Below are 27,553 nucleotides of genomic sequence, written 5' to 3' on the forward strand. Positions count from 1 at the left end.
AGTTTCAGCATTAATTAGATGATGTAACAATATCACAAGTAAAATACAACATCATATAAAGGTTTATGACTGGTGCGCTTTATTAAGATGAACCGATAACTTAAGATATAGACACAATTGTACAATTTATCAATCTGTACAAAACATAAAACCATTCATTTTGACCCCCCTCTCACATTTTACCCTCCAAATTCATTGAAATTACATCATTTCACTCTTATACGTTTACACTGGAATTACAGTCAGTTATAGAATTCAATATAGTAAAAAAAAAAATCAAAACACACTTCTTAAAAAAACACAGATCAATGGAGGTAAATGACACAGGATCAGAAATCATATTTTCAGAATAAAGGAATCACTTTGTCCACAGATTGCCAGCTAGTGAGTCTGGAGAGGCTTGGCTGGAGGTGCCGTCTGTTCAAACAAAAAACGCCACTGGCACCGCCAGCCAGGCTCACTCCAGAGCTTCCGATCTACCCTCTGCCTCTAAACACACACATACAAACACACACACAAGTTCAGGTATTGTATGTCTGCTAACACCATCACACAGCGACACAGCTATAACCTGGGAATTTAACGGAGCACACACTTCAGGAGTTTTAACTAGTAGGTTGTTAAGCGAGGCATCTGTCAGTTTACAGACTGGACTGGGCACAACAATTAGCTTGCTAAGCACGTCATCCTGGCCAGCCAAGCCTAACCCTCAGCAGATTTCATGGACAGTAATGACAATGTTAGCTACATAAGGCGATACGACAGAGTCGCAGTCGTACAGAAAGCCATGCATTGTGTTGAGTTCAGAGGCAGCTCGGTGTACATAGGCTTAATGTGATGGGGACAACACAGCTGTCTGCCTCTTTAAGGGAGAGACAAAAACAGGTTATTGGTTAAGGGGAAGGCAGGTATGATGGTGGGTTTTTAGCGGGTGAATGGAAGGTGTTTTCCGACAGGTACGCATGGTGAAGGAGGCACTGTGACCAGAAGTTAGCGAGAATGTGGCTGAATCCCTCAGGTTTTTATCTCGATTCCTTGTGTTCACATCGCAAAGGCCGACAGAGGAGAAACTTTGTCAATTATTTTCAATCCAGTAAGAGGATTTATGGAAAGACGCTTGAGACTCGACCAAGGTTCTATGGCGCTGAACATTATATATTGGTTTTTGAGAAGTGGCACCATCCAAACTGACAAAAGAAGTCCAGATTCTCAATGTGCAGGACAAATCTAATCCTAGGCAAGAAAGCATGTGTACTATATTGACTATTAAGGTTCAGTGCAAGATTTTCACAATTTCACGCTCATAAAATCCCACCCTTGTGGGTGTAAGACATTTTACTAGTTTACTTAATTTCTCAGTGCTTTTAACTACAGTTCCGTGGATACATGCAAAGCCTAATTTGCTAGACTACAGGAGATTTGGATGATTATGTAGCATCGAGTATCATACAAGAATACCACCGCAGTTATTCATACTTTTGCCGTTTTTAATTCCTTCATTTGCTATAGAGTGTATTAAGAAAAAGAAAATCCAAACAGCCATGTGCTAGTTTCTGCATAGTTGGAGTTAAATGGCAAGAATGCATACTGCTCTCCTAATGTTAGAGCAGGAGACGGACTAATGTGTCTTCAGTCAGTAAATCCTTCTCAGTTTAAACTCTGTATGATGCCACACTCAGACTTAGTGTTGGACTTAAGAGGGAAAACATTCAAATCCAATGTGCAGGAGTTGTGTTCAGCCTAAAATTATAATTTATGATAGTGTTCCACATAAAGAGTCCAGGTTGAGTCTTTCACCTGTTAAAAACATGCAGCACAGTCCAGTGCCATCTTTTAAAGACATGCAAAGCTGGCCCCAAACCTGCCGCCCGCTGTAAACACGGTGACAACAACGCTCACAAGGCTGCGCGCTACATGCAAGCTCACACCCAGTCCTCCCACTGCGCAAACGCTGAGCTCTGCGACGGCAAAGGTTTCTATGTTTCACTAGCGTCATATTCACAGCAATCATTTCTCAAATGGCATGACACTTCCCGGAGCACACGTGTCTAACGTGGTGCTCCATACATCCACATGGTTTCCAAAACAGTAAATTGCACTAAAGAGGAGAGGGGGAGCCTAAAATGACAGAGGAGAAGCTTGTACATAGGAATACACTTCAGAGCAACTTTGATGTGCTTTAAATTCATATATACCTAACAGTAGATATATAATACAAGACAGAGAAAGATTATTTAAAAAAAAAAAAAAAAGTGGAGAAATGAACAGGAGCACAAAGTATGAACAAAAGAGAAGAAAATAAATCACATTCATATATTAAGACATTTTTTGTGACATGTCAGCGCATCTACAGTAATGAAATCTAAAGTGATATGAAATGCCTGCTGCCTGCTGTCCTGCAGTAGCCTAACATCAGAGGGGCTCTGCTTGGGGTGGTGGGGGGGAGGCACCCCACGCGGTGACTTCTTATACAGGGATATATTTACCTGGGGCAGGGGGGGAGGGGTTAGGGGCTGGGTTAGGGGTCGGGAGGCAGGTACAGATTAGGTGCAGAGTTGGGGTCACAGCCTTTAAGCCATGGCTCGTCCCTCCCACACCACACACTGAGGCAGTCTATTCTCTGAGGGCGGGGGGCTGAGGAGTGGTGAGCGGGACAGGGGGGGAGGGAGGCAAAGAACTGTGGAGAGAGGGGGGGAAAAAGGGGAGGGGGGCGCGGGGGAGTAGCAGCAGATCCAGGTCGGCAGGGCTAGATGTTCTGACAGCACTGCATCTTTGGTTTGTTCTCAGTGGGCTGCACCTGGATGTTGACCACGTTGTTGCTGGGGGACATGTCGCTCTCCTGGCGCTCAGACATCTGCTTTTGGGACACGATGCGGTAGATCTCTGATGGAGGACGGGAGGAGCATAGCACAGAGTTACAGCAGGGTTTACCTCCCTCTATGTAGTGTAGGTTACATTCTGACAAAACAGACTGGAATCAATTTTTTTTTTTTTTTTTTAACTGCATGACAGGCATGTGTCAGAGCAAAAGGATTTTAGTTGAGTGGATCCATCTTTTTATGTGGGTGCCAAGTGACTGACAGGAAGCAGATTGTGACGTGAGTTCTAAGCTCAAACAATCAAAATGTATTATTTATGGTTAAATCGAACATCTGTATTTTCCCCTTAAAAAAATAACCAGTGATCAGTGTGTTTTTCTCCCAATCATTAAATGTCTTTCAGTAAAACCACAAAGAAAGGTTGACCTGGAGCACAGATACATGCAAAGGAAGGAAGACAAAGGTTTTTTTTCTCCCTAAGACGAGTGTGACATCAATCACCATCCTTAGCTGCTGTTAAACCAAATGAAGAAAACGTTTTATCTTTTATCTCGCCCTGTGGAGCCTGTTTGTTTTCATACAGAAAAAAAAGAGTAGCCTAGATCATTTCTGTTAAACAGACACCATTGGCACACATAATAAAACAGTGTTGACTTTGCAATTGGTCATCTCACTCAGGAAAACAAAATGTTTGCTACTCCTAAAAGATAAACCATTCGGACGGTAACAGATTATGTAGTCAAGTTAATGGAGAGCAGCTGTGGTTCTGGTTTGTTTGTATCTCTTCTCTGCCAAGCAACAGGAGCCTCGACTCCTGGCTTCCCTCTCACTGCAATCTCCCTTCTAAAAAGAACAGCTACTGACCTCAGTGTCATTCCCTCAACACATGTTGTATGTTGTGTTTAAATATGTTAAAGGTCAAAGAAGTGGGTTGGTACAGACCTGTCAGGATGGTCTGGAAGGCCGTCTCGACGTTGGTGGAATCCAGAGCCGATGTCTCCAGGAAAGATAAACCATTTTTCTCTGCAGGGCAGAGTTGAGCAACAAAGCAAGTTAACAGTAGTTCAAATATGTCACATACCACAGATAGCAGACTCGTTTAACACAAATATGTGGTTGTGAAAATTGTGCCAACCACAGTTATGACATTATCCATAATAACTGACACAAACATTTTCTCATTCCAATGAATGAATCAAAACCTTTAGAAAATTTACATTTTCAGATACAGAATCTAATAAAAATTTTAAATGATTTGGAATAAATCAGTTTTCCCTTAGGCCACTGTAGGCTGCTGAGTATTAGACCATTCAGGGGCGAGCTGATACACTTGACAGCTATATTTTAATTCCTCACATTTTTGGTCTTGTCTTTTATAAATGTTTTGTTTTTATTTTTATTTTCATATGCCTTAACTACGATGAGAAATATAATATTGGCGGCCTACAGTACAGCCCATGGCACCTGGAGAGCAGCCATCTGAGACTAAACTATAATAGTCTTAACATGTCAAGTCTTTACTTGTAAAAAATATTTTTTTTGTGTTTTCTGTAATACGTAGTTTGACTGTAACCCCTTGTTTTTCCGGCTTTATTGAAAAAAAAATAAGATTTCTTCAAGAGTCTCACCAGCAAAAGCCCGTGCCTCGTCGGTGGGAACAGCCCGGAGGTGACGCAGGTCGCTCTTGTTGCCCACCAGCATGATGACGATGTTGCTGTCTGCGTGATCTCTCAGCTCCTTCAGCCAGCGCTCCACATTCTCGTAGGTTAGATGCTTGGCAATGTCATAGACAAGGAGAGCCCCCACCGCTCCACGGTAGTACCTGCAGTCCAAGGATGAACAAGCACAGACTTGAGAACCAAAATCATCATCACACATTTAACAATCAGAGGCAAATCACTGACGGATGATTTGGTCAGAGCACTGTGGAAACCTGATTTCAATCACTACATGTCAGCGTGTTAAAATAACCCATCAGGATATATAGTGGCTGTGATGCTGTTTCAGCTGCTTGGTGGTCATTTCTTAAAATATTTTGATATTTCTTAGGCCTGTTTAGAGTCACAGTCCAGTCAATGAGAGCTGAAATTAAACGACTTGGACAATAGAACACTAATAACTGTTTTTTAAAAGGCAACAACTGAATGTGGATAAGGAAAGGCACACACCCTTTTTCTCAAACCTGCACTGCGTTGTCTTTGATATCAATATTGAATCAAATCCCTCACTGGTAAAGGCTGCCTTATAATGCCACACACGACCCTTTATCACATTGATTGGTCTGAAGCCCTGCTGAACTGCTCTGCTATACTCACGCTGATGTGATGGCACGATAGCGCTCCTGGCCGGCTGTGTCCCAGATCTGGGCTTTCACCGTCTTGCCGTCCACCTGGATGCTGCGCGTGGCAAATTCCACTCCGATGGTGCTCTTACTCTCCAGGTTGAACTCATTGCGGGTGAAACGGGACAGCAGGTTACTCTTCCCCACCCCCGAGTCACCAATAAGGACCACTGTAAAACAGAGATCCAGGAAGAACCATTATAATACAACAAAGAATAGTATATATTTGAAAATGCACATTATTTAGTCCCTGTGTTAACATTGCTCTTGAGTTGAAAATGTGTGCACTGCACTCACTGTTTACTGATGATTGGTGCTCATAAATCGTATGTAATTAAGTTCAACATCCCATGTGAAATTATTGTTGGTATTTCTGTGCTATTGATTACAGCTGCACCAATGAGTTGACCTGCTCAATTGGTCGGGCATCTGAACTATTAAATAATCAATTCAAGTCATTTTCACAAAATAATGTATAGTGCCTGTTTCTACTTTGTACTCTTTGATTTTATTTGTTTTCTATCAATTTCACTTTAATAATATACTTTCCTTGTCATTGTGTGATCTTTTGAACCTATACTGCTTAGCTTATAATGCAATCTTTTATTTATTTACTTTCATCTATTATTTACCCGTCTTATCCTATCTAGAGACTGGAGGGGTCGTCAGGTCATCACAGGCCTGACATGTGAGACAAGTTTGTTTCGAGGTTTATTGTTTATTATAACGTATACAATTAAAATGTAATTAAATCAACTATTCACAGACACACTGTGACCATTATAGCATATCATATGCGCTGATCTTCAAGAAGCGTTTGTAAATGATAAAACCAAATAAATGCAACCTATCACTCTGATGTTTTAAATGTCAATTTCAAGAAAAATTATTTCTCCTACTCGGCTACTCCCCATATCTTAACATTTATAAGACTTTTGAAAGACTGATGTTAGATATTTTAATACCAATCGAGGACTTGTTTTTAGATTAACTTATTTAATGTGTTTTAAAGAGACTTTTCAAGGGTCTGTCCCTGTACTTGTTTGTTTACTGTGACAGGCGTTGTTATTTACCTGATTTTGTGCCAAAGCTTAAGTGCAGATAATAAATACTATATACCACATGAGCCTAGCTGCTAAGATGCATGATTCACTGTAAAGTAAATGCGAACATGTCCCGACTCCGTGGTATGGTTCAGTATGGTTAATCGCCCTGCTCGCTGGGCTAGTCACATCCCATGAAGATAACGTGATAACGGTGAATGTGAGGTGTGTCCGCGCGCACTGATCGGGAGCTAAATCACCAGCTAACGGCTAACGGTGGTTGGACAACGCTCAATCCGCCCTGTCTTTAAACGATTACTTACGCAACACGGGACCAATTTACTGCTTTATTTCACTGCCAGTATTTGGAGCAGAGTCGAATTGTGTCATGTTAATTCGTTGAGCTGGTTGACACTCCTCGGGAAGCTCAGAAGAAAGAGACCAGAGCACAAAGGTTGACCGCGGCTACATTAGCATAGCATAGCCTGACAGTCAGCTGGCCTGTCTAGCGCGTCAGCTAACGGAACAGGAGAGAGAGAGAAAAAAACATTTTGCGTTTACCTTTGAACAAATAATCATATTCGTCATCTCTAGTGCCCATCGTCTTATTTTGAAAGGGTTATTCCAAAGGTTTAAAAATATTTAATGACAGGAACGCGATCTACTGAGTTGGTTTTACTCATGGACATATAAAGAAATGGACACCGTATTGAAACATGGCGCCCATTCATTCCTGTGAAAGCGTATGAAAGCTGCTCATTGGCGCAAAGAAGCAACAAGGAAGCGGCCATACTGCTCTCATGTGAGCCAGGCACGCCTTTTCGTATGACGTAGCGGCACCATGGACCTATCATGGAAGAGGGGGCGGCAACCGGGCGGACTGGTAGCGGATGTAGCGGATGTAGAATCATTCTCGTTCTGTAGCATTGTAAGCTAAAGGATTTAGCCTTTAGCGGGCAGTTTCTATAAGTCACTAACCTCCCCCCGCCCCCCCGATGATTCGCTATATGTGATATTTATATTACACTCCGTTTTTGGAAAGTAATATAGTGGTTTTCGGAGACCGGGCCGAAAACCGAAACATTTGTTTCACTACGACTCTGTTCAGCTGCCCACGGCTGCCCACTCCCTCCTCCTCCCTCGAAAACCAACTGAAAGCCGTTAAAAGCCGTTGGGCTAATAAAACGCTTGAGGTGGCGTTTTGAAATGAAAAAACTTCAGTTTTATTAGTAAATGGTCTAAAGATAAGTTTGAGCCTATGATTGATATCCAGAAAAAATTTGCGGAGACACAATCTTGTTCGCCGCTTGTATTGGTGTGGACGGCGGAAATCTGCCTATAGGCTCATGGGAAAATAAGCTCCCATTCACAGCATGCAGTACTAATGGGTTGGCCACTAGTCCATGCTCGCAGCTCGGAAAAGGCAGTGTCCTGGGGCCCTGGTTTTACTCTTCCAACGGGATTCTGTTTGGGAGCCGTACTTCCGTAGTTTCTTCTTCTCGTGCAGGTGATGAGCAGCACACGAAAAAGACGCCGCCATCTAGTGTCCAGAAGAGGTAACACTTGCTTTAATGTTTCGAGGGCGCACTCACACTAGGCAAAGTAGGTAAGTTCGGTAGGCTACTGAGGCAAATGTCTATTTGTGATATTGGGCTACAAATAAAAACCAATTTAGAGACAGTGTAAACTGGTAAATATTGTGAACCAGGTTACACTGTCCTGTTCTAAAGCTGTATGTGCTGCCACTGTTATCCACTTTTGACTGACAGCTCCTTTGTCAATGGAAGACATAAAGTAGACTTTTAGACTTCATTGTTGTTGTTGTTGGTCATGACATGGTCTGGGTTTAGGTGGCCTTGAATACAGCAACACTTTGAGGCCGAATTCCACCGGCTGCCTGTCCGGTCATTCTCCGCCCCAGCACGGCATCGGAGCTGTCAGTGCGTGAGCGTCCACTAGCTCCGCTGCAACGTCTCTCTGCTCCGCTGCTACTCCAGCTGTCCGGTGATATAAGCACTGCTTCTATTTTTGCTGGATGCCGGAGCTCACCGGATTTTTTTCCTATGTAAAAGTACATGGACCTACAAAAATCTTTAAGTACTTTTTTTTTAACTTTTCTCAATTACATTTTCTAAAGTAAGATTGTTTGACCTTATTGAGCCTCACACTGTTATTTTATTTGAACGTTTTTGGGAAAGAATTGTAAAACGTGAGAAGGGGTAGAAGCACAAAGTAAATATGTTTTGACAAAAATGCTTTTACTACTGGTTTCATAGTAGCCTACTATAGCTATAATGGATTTTAGTACAAAGTTTACCTATGATGTTAAAAAAAAGCTAGAGTGGTGGTTAGGTGTCATGCTTTATTTTTTTTATTTAATAAATATTTTGATTTATTTTTTTTTTTTAAGGAAAGGGGTAGGATTAAATAAGTGTATACTTCTTCCTGCTCCTTTTCAGGCATATTTATTGTATTTCCATGCTTTTCATTTTGTTTTGTATGTGGATGTCTGAAATAAACTAAACTAAATCAAATGCTTACTGAATCAAAATAATATTCAAACCATGCCACAGTTATAGAATTTGAAACTTTATTAGGAAACAACAGTGTTACATTAAATAAAGTGAAAAGTGAATGCAGTTGAGAAGAAAGGCAAATCATCAGAGCAGAAGATGCTTTGGACCGCACAGAGAACACGAGAAGAAATCTCAAGCTTGGAAGGAATTAAATTAGTAGGCCTACCTCCCAAATTTACCATTGCACTACAACATTTTATAGTTTTTTTTTATTCAACTTCCTCAAAAGCAAAACGTGGCATATGATATTTCATCTTTAAACTTCAGCCCAGATGACTTCGACTCAAGTGACATCACTCAAGGACATTCATCAGACTTCACACAGCTCCCACTGGCTGCACTTAAGGCTTCCTACAACCTCTTACACATATGCAGCAGTATTCTAGCCTGGAAATCCAGACCCTGATATCTTGAACGATAGAGGGTCTGGCCACGATCAATAGTAATTTCCAACTCAAAGGGCGGCTCCTACTCGTGCATTTCAAATGCCATTGCACGCAGTTGGATAGCACTACAACCAATCAGAGCAATGAGCAAGGTGACGTATTAAGCCCCGTTTGTTTAGCGAACAGCTGTTAAACTGTTAAATTAAACTTTTGCCGTGGTCGGTCGGCAAAACAGAACATTCCACTTACTTGCTAATGAAAGATTTGAGTGCCGTCTTCCAAATCGTAAAGGTTCGAGGCCAAAGCAGTCTCAAACTCAAACAACATATCCGCAGCCATCTTTGATGTTTACTATCACGGCTTCGACGGCGCATGCACGTCACTGTCGTCATCCGGTTACGTCCGCCCCAGAGCACCATACAAAGGCCGGCCCGCCCATATTAGATAGAACCAATTGAAACGTGAGTCAGGATTTCTGGACTTTTTAAAAAAAGCTTCAATGGAGAGTGTCCAGACCAACAGGCGCAACAAATTTAATTTGCCAGCGCCTATAGTGGCAGGTCTGGAAATGCCAGGCTAAAAGTATTCCACCATACCTAGAAACAGACTCTTCACGGATCTTTAAAATTGTTCAAATTTCTGTTTCATCGCGGCACTGGAACTTGTGGTCAATCAAGTCAAAATACACCGAAATGAATCGACCACAAAAAGTCTGAGAATTACTGTGTGGAATAGTGGATGCTCATGTCATACTATTTGTGGAGTATTATACGTTATTACAGTAATAGCCCTCTTTGTCCATTCAATGTCACAGCTGCCAGATTCATATGAATTTAAGATACTTTAAAAGCTTGAATCACTAAATAAACAAATGACAAAATAGTGAACTACCTTAACTGCCATTACTGCTTACAATAGCAATAAAACAATGCATCCTTATTAATGTTTATTTATTGAAATGTAAAAAAAGAAATCATGAGATAAAAGATGGATACAGACAAGATATATTTCATTAAGGCTACACTTGGATTTATATACTGTATTGTGGGATTTTTTGCAGTGTTTAAACTTTTGCATTCTACTCAACTTTCTATCTTTATGCTATGCTAAAGTAATTTATTCTTTGATATACATTTCATTTCTGTCCAACAAAATATCAAACAGTCCTTGGAGTCACATTTACTTCTTCTTGTGGTCAGGAAGAAATTTCTTCCATTTAATATTCTGCAAAAAAACGGAAAGGAAAAAAGAGAACCGTTAATTTCAAGTCAATCCCTGCTCTCAATATATAACATCAACAACGCTGATCTTTCTTTACTGGCTTACACTTTTGCCCCAGGTGGATTTGGGCTTCTTGGTCTTCATATCCTCCAGAGTCTCGTAGGTGTTGCCTTGGACCGCGGTGGCCTCCCCGGGTATCTGCTCGTAGGTGTCATCCGGCAGCCCAGCAGGTGTCGGCCTCTGGGGGACCTCGGCATACATGACATTGGCCTGCGTAGCTTGACTCTGTCCCGTGCCTTCAGAGAATTGGTACAGTGGGTTGGACCTAGACATTTCCACATCATCGCCCTGCTGTTCAGACCTGGAGCCGCTCGGCCTGGAACTGTCTTTGGGATCGTGGAGGGAGTAGGTCTGACAGGTGACTTTCTTCAGTGGATTGGTTGAATTATTAGATGTTGATGTCGCAAAGGAGGGACTACTGAGCTGGTTGGAGTACTCGTCTTCCTCAGCATTGTTGTCCAGTCTTGGTAGAGATTTACTTCTGCTCTCCACGTGTGTCAATTCAGAGTATGTCATCCCTGGTGGAGAAATATCATCCGGATAGTTTGTGTCATTGCCATCAAGTGAGTCTCTGTTGGACAGCAGCACTGGGTTTGTGTTTCCTCTGATCGTCTCTGGTCTGTTTGGTTCGGCCTGGCTGTCAATTGGATGTGATGATGTTTCAGGCAGAGATCCACTCAGGGAGAAGCTCAGAGGAATGCCTCTTTTCGGCACAGGCGGTACACCCTGAAAGACATGATACCAGAATAACGAGATGATGAAACAACCTCTCCACGGGGTTCATTACTAGCTGCTATGTAGCCACTGTTTCACATGAACTTCCTAAGTAAATGTTTTTTTTTGGAGTTGTGCTTTTATATTTTTGGTTGATTTGGTGTAGTAAAAGTTGGACTGGCAGGACTGAGTGTTTAATGTTGACAATGCAAATGAAACTGTTCAGCAGGAAGACATTTTCACTCTCTAATGACGCAACCTTATACTCAGATAAATATATTATAGCTTACATCATCTATTTATTCACTTACTCACAGAGTTATTTGTGTTTATCTTGAGATCACGTTTAATCTGTGTGACGTTGATGCACAAAGGAAGATTTTCATGTATGTTCATGAACACTAAACTCAAGTCTCGAGACTTCCAGTGAAGCCAATATTTTGATCTGATTTTTTTTTTTAAACTAACAACTACAACAAGACAGATAAAATATGTATACACCAACTCTGGTATTTTTGAGTTGGCAGTTAAGGAGCTCAAATATCTCTTGACAATATTGAAGTGTGTATGCTCATAAATACACACATTGTAACAAAAGTATTCAGTAAAATATACACATAGGCGTTTCCTTTTAAAAGCAAAATAGTAACTGATATGCAATTAAACTTGAAACTTGTATTGTCAAATGATGAAACATCTTAGACATTATGTAGCCTTTAGATGAACTCTTGAAGCTATAGTGCGTTACTTTTTATTTATTTTTATTAGACCTTTATTTAACCAGGCAGGTTACAAATTCTTACAAAGACGTCCTGGCAAAAACTTCTGTCGCCCCCATGAGGAATTCTGAGTAATAACAACAACCCTGTCAATGCATCTACATGAGGTAAGCCTTTGTTGATTGCGCATGGAAGAGAGAGTTTTCTGTCAACTCGTTTGGCGATGGCTTGAATATGACCTACATTCATTGATATGAAATAATTCATACTAGTATCTTTGCCTGCACTAAAATACTCCAGAATAAACACTAGTTCATAATTGATCAGTTTTCATTTCTGTCATACCTGTGAGAGGGACGTTGGATCTACAGACACAGCCCCCGTCAGCTTCCTGTTTTTGGATTTAAGTGGCAACGCAGGTGGCTGCACTGTGAGAGTGTCACTTGGCTGCTGGATCCGTTGATTATTGCCTTGGTCATTGTGATGGTCATTTTTCTGGTCCCAGAGATTCCGCAGAGCTTGGACGCTCACCCCAGGCATAACTTTGGGGTTTTGATGCTGCACCACATCATACAGCTCAGTTGTGCTAACCTAAAAAGGAACACATGTGTCATTGTCTATTTTCAAGTCCTTCTGGCTCCAAGGAAAAGAAGTAGGGTATGAAAATATCACAGGCAACAGTCAAATTAGAGCAGCAGTGTAGCATTTATGGTCTTTTAGATTTATGTTGAGTGTAACCAACTGGCCAACCAGTGTATTGTCATTAAAACATCCCTGATTCATAAACTGTAATAATAAATAACAATAATGACAATTTAATCTTATCAAACACTGAGTCTAACAAAAGTTTCAGAATCATCATCTCTAGTCTTTATATCATGAGTGCACACCCATGCAAGCAAACTCATGCAAATAATATTTGCCATGTGTAGCCTACCTATCTAAGTTTAGCGTGTTTTATGCTAACACTCCCTAATAAGCAATAATCAAAAAGTACGTCAGTCTCAAATGACAGATGAGTTGGATGAAAGACTCGGATGGTCGCCTAAGTGATTCAATTCGTCAGTTCAGGAACACGAAAGACTTAACTTTCACCAAATTGTGAAAGGAGGACACCCAAACCAGCTGGATTTCCGGGAACCATGATTTTCAGTTCAAGATTTGGCGCCAATCCTTGTCATATACTGGCAATATACTGGATATTAAAAAACATGTCTTGCTGCTTATGCTATAGCCAAAAAGTCAGGGAACCAGCAAAGTATTTAGCATTCCAGTTCTTGAGAACATGAATTTCAGAACCAAATGTCATAATCGATCGAAAAGTTGTTAGGATTTCAGTCTTAAATAAAGTGGTGAACCAAATGATAGATTTACTTTGCCATCCCAAAAGCTCTGCCGCTAGCATTGTGGAAATCAAACTTTAGTAATTATTCCATCAGATCAGACCAACATGAGGCACATGAGTTCATGGGGCACATGAGTTCATTAAACTCTTTGTGGCGCCTCCTCACCTCATAACAATTGGTGGTCAGGTATTCTCCAAAGGGTTGGATAGGGCTGACTTTGTAATGCTCTATCAGCTCTGGGAGACTGCTGTAAGTCTCACAGTCTCCTGATACTCCAAACTGTCCATCTTGATCCTGGGTGATGACAAAATGGCGGCACCTGTCGTGGCCCCTTTGGATGAAAAGCACAATCAGTGAGATGAGAGAAGCCAGTAAGGAAGCAATGGGAACCAGGTGAAATGTACTTGATTTGCCTCACTTGTATGACAGGATGTAGCCGATGGCCTTATCGCTGAGGCGGATGAGAAAACAGCCCAGAGCTTTATCTCTCAATAGATCTTCCGCGTCCCTGGGGCAAAGAGCAAGACAGAGTCAATCAAACAGACTGACATGCAAATTAGACTTAAAAATAACATGTTCATCATGTAAAACCTCTGTCCAACTTGTATCTATCTTTTATTCATTTGTTTTCAGAGAACATGATGACTCAACCTTTCTTGTTACATCTGTCATCCATCCTGTCTATTGTGTTGATTTTTCACCCTACAAACATAAGCCTTTTTTATATTCTTGCGTCAAATTAAAATGATCTGTTCTTTTCCTCTAAGCAATACCGTATACATTTTAAAATAAAATAAAACATTCATACTGTAGTCTTACAAATAGAGAGTTTAATTCATAAGGACTAAAATGCGCACCTGGTATGACCAGCTGATGTTACTGAATAAGTTTGCTAACATTAAACTCACTGGTGAAATATGCTTACTCGATTACAGTATTTCCATTTCTTGATACTTTCTACTTGTACTGCACTTCACTTTGGAGGCAATTTGTTTTACTTCATTATAATTATATGACAGCTTCACAGCATTACTTTGCAGATTTTGATTGTTAATAAAAAATATAATAAACGTATAAGTGATATAGGTTAATTGAAATTAGCTCCACATTTACCAACTGCAATGCTTAAATGATGGTGAATATAGCAGTGCAACTAACATATAAACAAACCTGGGAAATAATTTCATGGCACAGATATCAAATAAAGGCAATTAAATACCACAACCTATTAGAATGCACAAGTCCAGAATAAGTACAACTTACACTATTTGCATTTAATACATATAAACTTCCACAAGATCATTCAAACTTCCCTTCACTTGTCCACTGCAGATCCTTATAAGATATATTTGTGTATGTGTTGCTTACTTTCTTGCAGCAAAGCCTTGAAACCAGTCAGGGAAGTTTCCATTCTTCAAAATGAGCGGTGCTTGTGTCTTGGTGAACCACCTCAGCACCAGCTCCTTCAGGCCTCCTTCTGAGGGCTCCATGTGCAGGTCCACACTTGACTTCCTCTCCATCTTCACACGTTTGTCCACAGCTGACTGAGCGGTGGTAGCACACCATGCATACTCTCTGCTGGAATGACGCTTGACTCTGTAAAGGAAGAAGAGGTGCCTCATTTGACTGTTTCTGTTGGGCGTCTCCCCCATCTGAATAGTGGTATTGTTTCAGTTTATCTACCATTGGCTCTCCTACCTCTCATTGGACTGCCAGTGTCATTTACCTATCTATGTTCCTTGTCCCAGATTGAACTGTGACGACTTGCTCACATCATTTATTTGGGTTTGATGAGCTAGTTTTTCCACTACTTGACCATATGCAAATCAAATCGACAGGCTAATGTGACAGTACAATATATTGTGTCAGGTTCAAGGATATCTGTGTTTATTCTAGCCTATTGGTTTCACAGTATGGTCCAAAATCTGATTGCATGAGTCTCTTCATGAGGACTCAATTTACACTTTAAGGTGATGATAGCTCTTAAGTCAGAGGATCACCAAAGTCACGATTCATCCAGAGCCGTGCATGAGTGAGGTTGGAATAAATGTGTATATTTTAGAAAATTGTATTAACTGGAATGCAGACTTCTACATAATCTCAGTGCTGAGTATCTGGTGTTGATCAGTGACTTTTTTTTAACTCTTAAGATGTAACATGTTTGTTCTCAAATGGGATAGATAGGCTTATGGGATATACTGAGGAGTTTCAGTTGAAACCTAAACTGGGATAGTTTAGCAAGGTATGAAAAAAGGATGGTAAACCTGTAGCCATATTTGAATTAATTAATAAAAAAATATATAGAAATAAATAGGCCTATATAATAATAATTGTGATGGTTTTATGAATCAGAACTTGTATTTAAAAGACACTCTTTTCAGAGAGGAGAATCAATAAAAATAGTTTATATCAAAATAGGCTAAATGAAAAAAGAGAATGGTTAAATTAATCAGTGTTTTTGAGAATTAAAAATAATGCACTTCATAGTGATCTACAGCTCGCAAGACAGGAGACAACAGCTGGAGTTCAAAGCGCGAGCTGGACAGCTGGTCGAAGCCGCCAAGCGGCAGTGCGCGCGCACAACGGTATCATGTGTAATCCTGACACCGTGGTGATCACATCTTATTTAAATTGTTGCAAAGTGAAAATTTAACACGTTTGAATATATCTTATACTAAGTAAGTTTGGCTTTCAATTCGGCACAATTCACCTAATGTTCGTATTTTAAAATATTATGGGAGGACATCCCCCCGACCGTGGTAAACGGAATGTGTTGGTTGGGACCATAGACTGTATGTTAGGCGAAGGACATTGCAGAGTCCTCGTGGCCTGAGCACAACATCGGACTGGAGGAGTACATGGTGTTCACGTGCAACACGGTAGGTGCTTTGTGGTTGTTGCCAAACTGGTGTTTTATTTATGACAGGTAGGCTATAGTTTCTTGCTTCAGTCAGTGTCATGAGCCAAGCCTGTTTCTGTTCCATAACAGGTTAGCTACCTATTAAACATGTATTCCGTTTTAAGTGCTGTTGTCATATTTCCGGAAGATAACATTTTTTATTTTTTTATTACAGGTAGGCCTATAACAGAGATGAAAAGTGACCTGGAAGTATTATCCTACAAACATCAGCGTTCACTGCAGCCATGGACTTATTCAAACAACAGAAAGTGGAGGATTTTTATGAAATCGGTGAAGAGTTGGGAAGGTAGCCTACAGATCATGCATGCCTTATGTCTGCTTATTTTCTCGTTTTATTTATTTTTTATCTAATTGAAATTTAAGTTACACTTTCTATAATGAATAAATCTGATTGTGTGGTGCAGTTTAACAACTTATAGATAGATAGATAGATAGATAGATAGATAGATAGATAGATAGATAGATAGATAGATAGATAGATAGATAGATACTTTATTAATAACTATACCTATACTATAATTATACTTTAATAATAACATAAACTAAAAATGATAGTTTAACCTTATTCATGTTATTTTATACGTGTAGCCTATTCATTGATTTATCAAACTGACAGCAAGGAAAACAATCTTTAATGTTTTATGTGTAAATAATCCTAGAATTTAGTTGTGGACATTATAATTGTCAGGAAGATTTTAGAAAATAGGTTGCATCATTCAAGAGCAAAAACTACCATCTAGGTCACTGCAACAAATAGTCATTGCTGCACTGTAACAATATGGAAATGAAACTGAATAATTAACCTAATTGAATTTAACGGGACTCAAATTGTATGCCAGAGCTTTTTTCAAGACAAGAAAAATAAAAAATATACCAGCTTGTATATTAGCCTGTATAGTTTTGTTGATGTGTGTTGTCAAGTGGAGAGACAACTGTTGTGCATGACCCTTCTATATTTAGCAGCAGCTATATCTACACTCCCAGACTGCCTGGACAGGAGGAAGCGTGAGTGTTGGCTTACAAACAGTTCAAGTGAACCAGAAAAAAATAGAGGCAGCTGTACAGTCATCCTTTAATTTGAATTCTAAATACATAACCAAAATAAAACCCAGCGATTTTACATGAGTGCAGGCTCATCACTTTGTGTGTGACAAAGCAATAGCAATCCCATCACGGACCTGTAACACATGATCTTGTGCTAAAATTACTGTCCCCATTTGCCTTGAGCCAGTCAAGAGACATCCGCTATGTATCCATCAAAACAGACAAGCTGTGGAACAGATGTAGTTTTTCAAAGCTCCCCACCAGGCCAATCTGTGTAAAGCCCAGTTCAGACCAAAGATTCACCTGATTTTTCAATTCAATGTGTATCAAAATGAGTTATCTCTGAAAATGAAAAAGTTGTTTGAACAAGACCCCTTATCTGGGATTATAAAGTTGGTTAAGGCAAACCTTCGCTAATAACCTCAATTCAGAAAAATTGATGGTTATGTTTTTATATTTCCTGGTATGAATTTATAAGTTGTATCGATGTTGTAGCTCAATTTGCCTTTAGCCTGTGAAAAATATTACTTAGTTTACGCTGAGGGTTTAATGTTGAGAGTTTGTCACTTGATCTAATTGGAAAAACATAATTGCAAAATGTGGGGTCTTTTTTGGGCAAGTGAAGGAGAAGGATAGAAGAGGACAGAGGAGGAAGAATTGTCAGAAATTCATCCACAGTAATAAATGAAAAACGAGAGGAAAAATAATTCCCTGTTTAACTTTCATTTCAATATTCAATATTCAAGAGATTCAAGATGGTTTTATAGTCATATGCACAAAAATTACAGAGCAGTCGCTGGCAATGAATTTCTTTAGTCTTGGGCTCCTTCAACATGCCTTCAAACTGAATGTAGAAAGGCTTCCATCAGTTTTTTCTCTCAGACCCTTGTTAGAAAAAATATACTGAAACGGTAGCCTGAATTTTTGATGAGATCACATAAATTTAGTTTTTTGTTTGTTGAGTTTTGACCACTACTATATTTAAGATTGGAAAAATTAACTTGTTGGTTCCCTCTGGTGGAAACATGATGTAATGATGACAAAATTACAAATATTTCTTTGACATTTTTGTATTGCAATTAATTGTCACACATTGATATACAAGCAGAAGTCTATGACAAGTTAGTATCCAGCCAACAATTCATCCATACTATTATGTTTGTCAGTAGTTAACTAAATCCAGCCTAGCTTACTTTTTCAGACTTAACTCAAACCATTATCTTTGTGCTTCCCCATCTGTGCTTCAGTGGGCAGTTTGCCATTGTAAAGCAGTGCAGAGAGAAGAGCACCGGTCTGGAATTTGCTGCCAAGTTCATCAAGAAGCGTCAGAGCATTGCCAGCTCTCGAGGAGTGCGTCGGGAGGAGATAGAGAGGGAGGTGGACATCCTGCAGCAGATCCAGCACCCCAACATCGTCACGCTGCACGACGTCTACGAGAACCGCACTGACGTGGTGCTCATCCTGGAGCTGTGAGTAACACAGGAGACCAGCTGTCCCAAAAGCCTTGATGCTTGGGAAATATTCTTGGCCCTAATCACTTTTTAGTTAGAAGCACAAAGGCACAAAACAATATAGAGGATCTTGCCGAGAGCAGGTGGAGATGGGCTGGTGTGAACACTGGTTGTAAGGGAATGAGGAAAAGGTGGATTTATTAATAGACAGCTGAATGGGACTAGTAGGAAGGTGTGATGTCTTCTGGTGGATGGATGGAGAATGGCAAGTTTGGAGAATTCCTAAGAAATGTGTTGGTATGGGAGAAGTGGCTGGAGACAGGGACAGAGGGGCAGACTGGAGGAAATAAAAACAACTGATCACATGATCAGAGATGATGGCTATCATGTCATGGCTTGTGAACCCGGGCTTTTCTTTTTCAGGCTCTGTGCATGTTCACATAAAAGTGTTTGAAGCATCATTTGACTCTTCTTCCGCAACATATGGACCGATTGTGTGCCGCTTAAAAATGGCATTCCACTAACTTCACAGTTTGTCAGCTCTGAAAAGTCACAGAGCAGAGAAATAAAGGCTGAAAGCTAAACTGTTGATGCAAGTAAGATGAGAGTGGAATGCTGTCAGAAAAATAGGCCTGCTAAATTATTACATTTATTTGAACACTCGCTCTCTCGGTGCCTAAGGTGACATTGTAAGGTAATTCAACGTTAAACTTGACTCAGCAGATTTAACCACTATAGCGTTTAGCTGATTTATACACTATATAAATACTATCCTATTATATGCTATTTAATCAATATACAGTCATATGAAAAAGTTTGGGAACCCCTCTCAGCCGGCATTATAATTGACTCTGCTTTCACAAAAAACATATAAAAGTGGTATGTCTTTAATTGACCAGGAACAGCTAAGTACTGGGATGTTTTCCAAACAAAGATTTTTTGAAAAGCAGTATTTGGTTGTATGAAATAAAATAAAATGTGAAAAACTGGCTGTGCAAAAATATGGGTACCCTTGTGGTTTTGTTGATTTTAATGCCTGTAACAGCATGTAAAACTGATAAATTTAAACACAAAGTTGGTTGGATTATGTTGTTAAGCCTTGAACCTCATAGAAATGTCTGTTTAATCATGAGAAAATTTATTTTAGGTGCCTAAATGCAAGTTGCACTTCTCCTTGACTCTCTGCTGAAGTGAGACAGAATGGGATCATCAAAACAGCTCCCAAAAGATCTGAAAAACAAAGATTGGTCATTGTCATGGTTTAGGGGAAGGCTACAAGAAGCTTTCCCAAAGGTTTCAATTGTCAATTTCGACTGTAGGGAACGTTGTCAGGAAATGGAAGGACACAGGCACAGTGGCAGTTAAACCCAGGCATGGCAGACCAAGAAAAAAACAGGAGCGGCATAGGGGGAGGATTGTGAGAATGGTTGCACACAACCCACAGATCACCTCCAAAGACCTGCAAGAACATCTGGCTGCAGATTGTGTATCTGTACATCGTTCAACAATTCAGCGCAATTTGCACCAAAACATCTGCTTTTTATAAAGACCAAATAACTTAATTTTTGTCTCATCAGTCCAAAGCATTTTCTTCCAATATGAATCTGGCTTGTCTAAATGAGCTTTTGCATACTCCATGCAACTGTATCTGTGGCGTGGGCGCAGAAAGGGCTTCCTTCTCATCACCTGGCCATACAGATGTTTTGGTGCAAATTGCACTGATTTGTTGAACCATGTACAGATACATAATCTGCAGCCAGATATTCTTGCAGGTCTTTGGAGGTGATCTTTGGGTTGTGTGCAACCATTCTCACAATCCGCCGCATATGCCGCTCTTGTACTTTTCTTGATCTGCTAGACCTGGGTTTAACTGCAACTGTGCCTGTGTCCTTCCATTCCCTGACAACGTTCCTTACAGTAGAAATTGACAATTGAAACCTTTGGGAAAGCTTCTTGTAGCCTTCCCCTAAACCATGACAATGAACAATCTTTGTTTTTCAGATCTTTTGGGAGCTGTTTTGATGATCCCATTGCGTCTCACTTCAGCAGAGAGTCAAAGAGAAGTGCAACTTGCATTTAGGCACCTAAAATACATTTTCTCATGATTAAACAGACATTTCTTTGAGGTTCAAGGCTTAACAACATAATCCAACCAACTTTGTGTTTAAATTCATCAGTTTTACATGCTGTTACAGGCATTAAAATCAACAAAACCACAAGGGTACCCATATTTTTGCACAGCCAGTTTTTCACATTTTATTTTATTTCATACAACCAAATACTGCTTTTCAAAAAATCTTTGTTTGGAAAACATCCCAGTACTTAGCTGTTCCTGGTAAATTAAAGACATACCACTTTTATATGTTTTTTGTGAAAGCAGAGTCAATTATAATGCCGGCTGAGAGGGGTTCCCAAACTTTTTCATATGATTGTATATAGTCCTAGCTCTGACTCTGTCCCATAATGAAGGGTACATGGGAATCATTTTAGTTTTGGGCCACATCAAAGTGAAACTAATTTAGATTGAATATTATCATGAATATCAATAAACCATTAAATCACCAAGTTTGTGCAGTTTGTGAATATTTCCGACAAAAGTTTATTGTGCAGCAGCTTTGGTGAACCTGCAGCAACGTCCCTAAGTGACACTGGTTCCCTGACAGAAACAAGCACCAAATACTGTATAGTCAACCACATTTAATATTCAAGTAAATAATGCAGATAAATAATAGCCCATAGTGAACTGATGTTGCAACCTGTGATTTTATAGAAGACTTCTATCATAGGATTTGTTTGTTTGGATAGTTCGCTTAATAGTATAGTATAGCCAATCTCGCTTCATAGTACAGCCCTCAGGTGAACCACACCTGTTCTCTCAGCTCAGGTACATAAAGTACTTGCTATTTAGCTACCTAGCTATACTGTATATCTAGCTGTCTTGAGGCTCTTGAGTTCTTTTTTAAAGAGTTCATGTATAGGTTTGGGCCCAAGTCCATTCTTTCCTTATTTAATCATAGCTGTTGCTTTTGACGGGGCACACAACTGCTGTTATTTTGAGCCACTATAACACTATATAATCAAAAACGAGCTGCTTGAGCTTGGATCAATGAGGCCTACTACAGGCCATAAATAACAAACAGAAATTCAAAAGGTGTGATGATGTAAGCAAGTCAGTCTACTATTCCTCTAGAATAATTTAGATGTGTGCTTCCAACACCTTAGCTCATCTTATTCTAAAGTTCAGAGGGCAAAGATTCACTAATGGTAATAATTTTCCACCGTATTTTTCTGCTCTGATTTATTGACAGCATGCATTGGGATGATATGTTTCTGTGTTCCAGGGTAGCCGGAGGTGAGCTGTTTGACTTCCTGGCACAGAAGGAGTCTCTGAGCGAAGAAGAGGCCACTCAGTTCATCAAGCAAATCCTCGAGGGGGTGAACTATCTCCACGCCAGAAAAATAGCCCACTTTGACCTCAAGGTCTGTCCAGAGAAGACACACTGTGTTTTAACCACATGTAGGAGACACTGTGCATTTCAATCTGACCCTTTGACTTCGATATGGCTCAGTATGGAAATCAAAGTACTGCACTGTAACCTTGTGAACTCACCCTTGTGAGCTGTCAAAGCGACATACACTTGTTCCATGCTCAGAGTTTATTACTTAGGATGATTCAGCATTCTTTGACTTGAGAAAAACAGTTCACTATTATTACAGTATAAGCTCTTAGCAGAGGATTTTATTAAAAATTTTAGCTATAAAAAAAGTGAATACAACAATTAGACATGTAATAAGCAAGGAGATATGCCAACAAACAACAGCAACAGAAAAATCAGCAAATAATGTCCCAAGCCTTAAGACCTAGTACTTAGCTTGAGGTATACCAGTTAACCATGTGAGTTTTTGTTATTTTTCCCTTTTAAGAAACAGAAAAACGTGTTATTTGACCTTAAGTTGATTAAATTAAAGTTTTTTTAAATTAGGTAGTTTACTTTTCATTCATTTGATTAGTGTTCAGTAGTTATTATTATAATATTAAGATACACTTTCTTCATCACCATTACAGTGAATAAAAACTTTTTAAGGTTTTTGAGACAACAATCTCAACACAGGCGGCTGTTGTTGCATTGTGCATATTCCAATGTAATCTCAAGTTGTGAGCTGAGTTACAGTGAATGCCTTAAGCAAGGTAGTGTAAATTGTTTGCGTTATAGTAGTCGACATGAACCGTTTGGCTATAAGTTCCACTTGGTCCTACCAGGAGGATAGCGTGACGTATTTAGTCAACAACACTAAACGGATGTCTTTTACTAGATGGAGCAATAAGTTATCTTGTGTTCAAAATCACTTTCAAATGAATAGCTGTTCACTGATGTACATTTCTCCCTGATCTCTGTATCTGCATCGTTTATTGCGGAAATTAACATATAGACACTTTTGCACCTTTTGAACTTTTACTGTTTTCTCTTTGTACACTTTGCTGTAAAAGCATGAGAGAAACAATATAAATGTCAATGCCATTTGTCGTTTCTCTCATCCGCAGCCTGAAAACATAATGCTACTAGACAAGAATGTGCCGTTGCCGAGAATCAAACTTATTGATTTTGGTCTTGCCCACAAGATTGAAGCTGGTGTTGAGTTCAAGAACATCTTTGGAACACCGGAGTTTGTAGGTAAGACGAGTTCATTTGTTACATCTTCTTTTTTTAATCTCACTGTATTGTGGTGCATTGCATCAAACTACCAACTGTAGTCTACCATCAAAGGATCAGTCTAAGGGCGCACTCACACTAGGCCATCTGAGTTTGCTAGAAATTTGGGCCGGCGGCGGCGACAGTATTCAGGGAATCTTCCTGCAGCACGGAACAGGCAAACTTGCCTAGTGTGAGTGCGCCCTTATTTTCCCTCCATCCACTCGTCCAAAAGCTAATCAGATAGCTCAAAACCAATGTGCTTTCTCCAGGCCTCCTTGACACAAGAGTATACAGTATGTTTAGAGGCAGGGGCTTGACAAATGTTGGGGCTAAAAAGTATGCTAGTTTTTCAAATGTAACAAGAGACAAGTTTATTTTTCAACTGCTTTAACAGCGGTGCATTTTGACAGTCGTCTTTTTGCCTTCTTAGCGCCGGAGATTGTCAACTATGAGCCACTGGGGTTAGAAGCTGACATGTGGAGCATTGGTGTCATCACCTACATCCTGTAAGTGAACCAAAAAGTGCACATTACAATACTTTATATTGCAGCTTATTTCACACAGAATGATAAACAGCTCTTCCTTTTATGTTTTGTTTCCAGGCTGAGTGGGGCTTCACCTTTCCTGGGGGAGACCAAACAGGACACACTGGCGAACATTTCTGCCATCAATTATGAGTTTGATGAGGAGTTCTTCTGTCACACCAGTGAGCCTGCCAAGAAATTCATCTGCCAGCTGTTGGAGAAGGATAAGCAGTAAGAGCTCAAGCAAACGAAATAGTGAACGACAGGTGCCTCAGGGCAAACTGGCACCAGTAGAAGAAGGTTAATCCCTGTGTTATTTGGTGTTTATTAACTGTAATTGGATTTTGTGTTTTTTCTGACAGGAAAAGATTAACAATTCAAGATGCTCTTAATCACCCATGGATCAAGGTAAAGGGAAAACTTTATTCTAGATGTTTTATTTTAACTTTTTTGTTTTACTATAATAACAATACACAAGAAAAAATTAACTCACTTCTTCATTTACTCACGCAAAATTGACTACGTTTACATGCACAGCAATACTCTGATATTAACCCGGTTAAGGTCATATTCAGAATAAGACATTGCCATGTAAACAGCAGTTCTTGCTCACCTTAATCTGAATAAACTCATATTCAGAATAAGCCATAACCCGATTAAAGGAGCTGTAAGCGGAATGGTTCTTTTAGCTAACTTCCTGTCAGTTACTGCAGTTAGCAGTCCCCTCGCTCGTCCCTACGTCACCACATTAATGCATTGCGGTCTTCAAGCAGCAAGTTATCGAGCATAATCTCGGATCCATAAGTGTGATAAAACCGGATTAAACATGATAAAAACCATCAAAACAGACATTGGGAAGGATTTTTACCTGCTCCGCCATTGTAGGCGCATACACATTCACCCATCTGCTGCTCTGGCGTGCACCGGCAGTGAGACCATGGAGTGTATATAGTATATATGAGTGAGAAGAGTAGCATTCTCTCTCCTGATTGGATAAAAAATCGGGATACTACAACATTTTAATTGGGCTATTACTGCAAATCAGAATGACTTGGAGACCTGTGATATGACGTCCGCACTCTGTTGAAGTGATTGCTGTAGGAATATGGAGTGATATAACACATATATTAACACAAATAAACCGCTCACTTCCCCTTTAAGAGTATTCCGATCTAAATCACAATATTGTGGCATGTACACCTTAATCAGAATAAATATTTCGATCTGTGTTTTTGCTGCATTTTTGATGCATTCCCTGGTTTACGGCTGTTACTTAGAGTGTGTACACATGCAACAAAGCTCCGTACTTTTATTTTTTTTAAATTTTTGGCGTATCAAACAATGCCAGACAACGCTAATGACGGAAAGTGAGTTAATATGTCATGGATGGGACGGGAATTATTACCGGAAAAAATGCGCTGACGTCAGGCATCATGGCGCTTCTACCACGTCACTGGTTTATTCGGAATATGCTGATTGATTTGTAAACAGGAATAACCCTGTAGCTACACGCATGTAAACACCTTATTTGGAATATTGCCTTAACCGGAATAGAGACCTTAATCAGAATATGATATGCATGTAAATGCATGTACTTGACATGACTGTATTTTAGACAATCAGTGGAGGTGGAGGCTGTCTGCTTATTGCTCAAGTAGAAACCAATTAGAAATAACAGTGACAAATTTCCCTGTTTTTAATAAATGTGGCAAGAGCCCATAGTTGAAAAGCAAATAAACATTTTGAAACCCATACAATATAATGCATTCCAATACTGTTGACATGCAGACAAAAAAAGCTGTGTGTTTTCCAACTTGTGAAAACTGGTCAGAGTTAATGTAACTGCCCAGCACAAAAAATAAACATGCAAACCTTAGCTAATGCCAGGATGGTTCCAAAGCCGTGTTAGAGAAAAGAAAAAAAGTTGACCCAAAAGTTTGGCTTCCTTACCTCACTTTGCACATACGTTGTGGTTATTTGTTGTTCATAATTTGACTTTGAAAAAAACAAAACAATGAGCCATCCTGTTGTTTATGTTTGCAACGACCACGTATTGGTTCTGACAAGGAAGGATATTGTAATTCTGAAACCATTAATAATTTTCGACTTTTTACTATGCATTAAGTAATCATTGGTCGTTCTACTCCTGCCCTATTGTGCGCCGCCTATGTTTTGCACAGGAGTGGAAGTAATTATTTGTTGAGTGTGATGCGTCTTTAATCCAAGCCAACCCGCATTAGCTATGTCTATCTATGCCTGCTCTTGCCTCCTAGGCCACTGTCACTAACTATCCCTTCTTTAAACCCTCAAGTCCAATGAGCACAAGGAGGAGAATAAAGCCCGGGAGCCAAAGAAACGGGAGCGGCGCCAGTTGAAGACCAAGCGCCTGCGGGAGTACACCATCAAGTCCCACTCAAGCATGCCGCCTAACAACACCTATGTGAACTTTGAGCGCTTTGCCCAGGTGGTGGAGGACATTGACCAGATGGAGAGCTCCTTTGTTAGCCTGGCGGAGGCCCACGACTCTCTGCAAGAAGACATCGACGCCATGGTCTCTATATACAATGACAAGGAGGCCTGGTACAAGGAGGAGAGTGAGGGCGTGCGCCACGAGCTCTCACAAATCCGCTACGAGTTCCGTAAGGTGGAGGCCCTGAAAAGGAGCCTGCAGGACGACATGCAGAGTTTTGGCTCCAGCCTCGGCGCCATCAGCAACCGCTACCAGGAGAGACAGAACCACTTTGACGCACTGCGCTCGGAGCTTAGCAACGAGCTGAAATGGGTGCAGGAGGTGATGGGTTCGTTTCCCCTGGACGGAGGTGGTGGAGGATACCCCAACTGCAACTTCTCCACGGTCTTCAACAACGACGTGAACGAAGCCCTGAAAGAGCTGCTGAACCGCTCCTGTGGAGGAGAATTGCTGTCCGGGATCAACCTGGACTTTGAAACCGGACAGCAAAGATAAAAATGCTTTGTGCTTCACAGTTAGTGAAATACCATCTGTAAAGTACAGATCAAACATCACAAGGATGATCTCTGTTGGTGGATGTGGCAGAATTTAGTTTTTCACAGAAATGTAGTACTATTTGTGCAGAATGTCAATTACGTGCAATGGCCAGCAAAAGCATTTCAGTATAATTTTCTTAAAAAGGGCAGGTCTTTAATGCTGTGTCTTTGAGAAAAACTTGAATGGATTTTGCTTTTGTGTATTTTGTTGATGATAGCCTAATATAAAAACTTTACAAACACATGTGATATGTATGTATTATGGACGTGTGTAAAAGTGCAAACACGCTGTTGATAAAATCACATACATTGACAATTTGATTTGGTCTTTTACAGTGAAATTACATTCTTCAACTTTCTCAAAAGTAGGTTACTCATGAGTTCAGATTAATCAATACTGTGACAACCAGCTGACGTTTACCCAAGAGCAAGAGCTTATGCAATATTGTTTGCTTTGTAAATGTGTTCTAGATTGTAGCACCCATAACATTAATGCTATTTCAGAAGTTTCATGCGTGTCTCAGCTTGTATAGAAGATCAGCACAGTCCACTAGAGTAAAGTAAACATACGTATGACTTTATTGACTAAAATTATTTGTAGTACTAAGTCAATGGAATTTTTGTATGAAGGTAAACTAAACCAAATCAGTCCAAACAGCATTTCGGCATTGAAAGTGCTTGCAAAAGCT

At 40.0% G+C, this 27,553-nt stretch overlaps 4 protein-coding genes across 4 annotated transcripts in view; 2 read left to right on the top strand and 2 right to left on the bottom strand.

Moving 5' to 3' along the window:
• LOC307251404 (uncharacterized protein) overlaps positions 1–1,744 on the top strand; it is a gene marked incomplete at its 3' end in the record, with an annotated part of 75,233 nt that extends 73,489 nt beyond the window's left edge. The window contains exon 24 of the mRNA XM_080028771.1: positions 1,680–1,744. Within this exon, the coding sequence (XP_079884897.1) occupies positions 1,680–1,744 (65 nt within the window). The remainder of the gene's footprint in view (positions 1–1,679) is intronic.
• rab11a (RAB11a, member RAS oncogene family) lies at positions 57–6,890 on the bottom strand. The gene is made up of 5 exons (XM_080053738.1): positions 6,765–6,890; positions 5,135–5,330; positions 4,448–4,641; positions 3,762–3,842; positions 57–2,883 (listed from the first exon to the last, which is right to left on the bottom strand). Exons 1-5 carry the CDS (start codon positions 6,802–6,804, stop codon positions 2,747–2,749), a joined length of 648 nt encoding a protein of 215 aa, XP_079909864.1. The 5' UTR covers positions 6,805–6,890; the 3' UTR covers positions 57–2,746.
• A 1,998-nt stretch (positions 6,891–8,888) lies between these two features.
• sh2d7 (SH2 domain containing 7) lies at positions 8,889–14,791 on the bottom strand. Its single transcript, XM_080053891.1, has 6 exons — positions 14,594–14,791; positions 13,644–13,733; positions 13,391–13,556; positions 12,225–12,470; positions 10,492–11,172; positions 8,889–10,389 (listed from the first exon to the last, which is right to left on the bottom strand). The coding sequence occupies exons 1-6, from the start codon at positions 14,743–14,745 to the stop codon at positions 10,345–10,347; spliced, it is 1,380 nt and encodes a 459-aa protein (XP_079910017.1). The 5' UTR covers positions 14,746–14,791; the 3' UTR covers positions 8,889–10,344.
• A 1,181-nt stretch (positions 14,792–15,972) lies between these two features.
• Positions 15,973–27,101, top strand: dapk2a (death-associated protein kinase 2a). Its single transcript, XM_080031282.1, has 9 exons — positions 15,973–16,104; positions 16,300–16,431; positions 18,437–18,658; positions 21,982–22,120; positions 23,184–23,313; positions 23,765–23,840; positions 23,937–24,089; positions 24,221–24,266; positions 26,170–27,101. The coding sequence occupies exons 2-9, from the start codon at positions 16,370–16,372 to the stop codon at positions 26,821–26,823; spliced, it is 1,482 nt and encodes a 493-aa protein (XP_079887408.1). The 5' UTR covers positions 15,973–16,104; positions 16,300–16,369; the 3' UTR covers positions 26,824–27,101.
• Positions 27,102–27,553: the final 452 nt, after the last annotated feature.

Source organism: Ammodytes marinus, assembly GCF_949987685.1.
Source record: "Ammodytes marinus genome assembly, chromosome: 1".
Classification (NCBI taxonomy): Eukaryota; Metazoa; Chordata; class Actinopteri; order Uranoscopiformes; family Ammodytidae; genus Ammodytes; species Ammodytes marinus.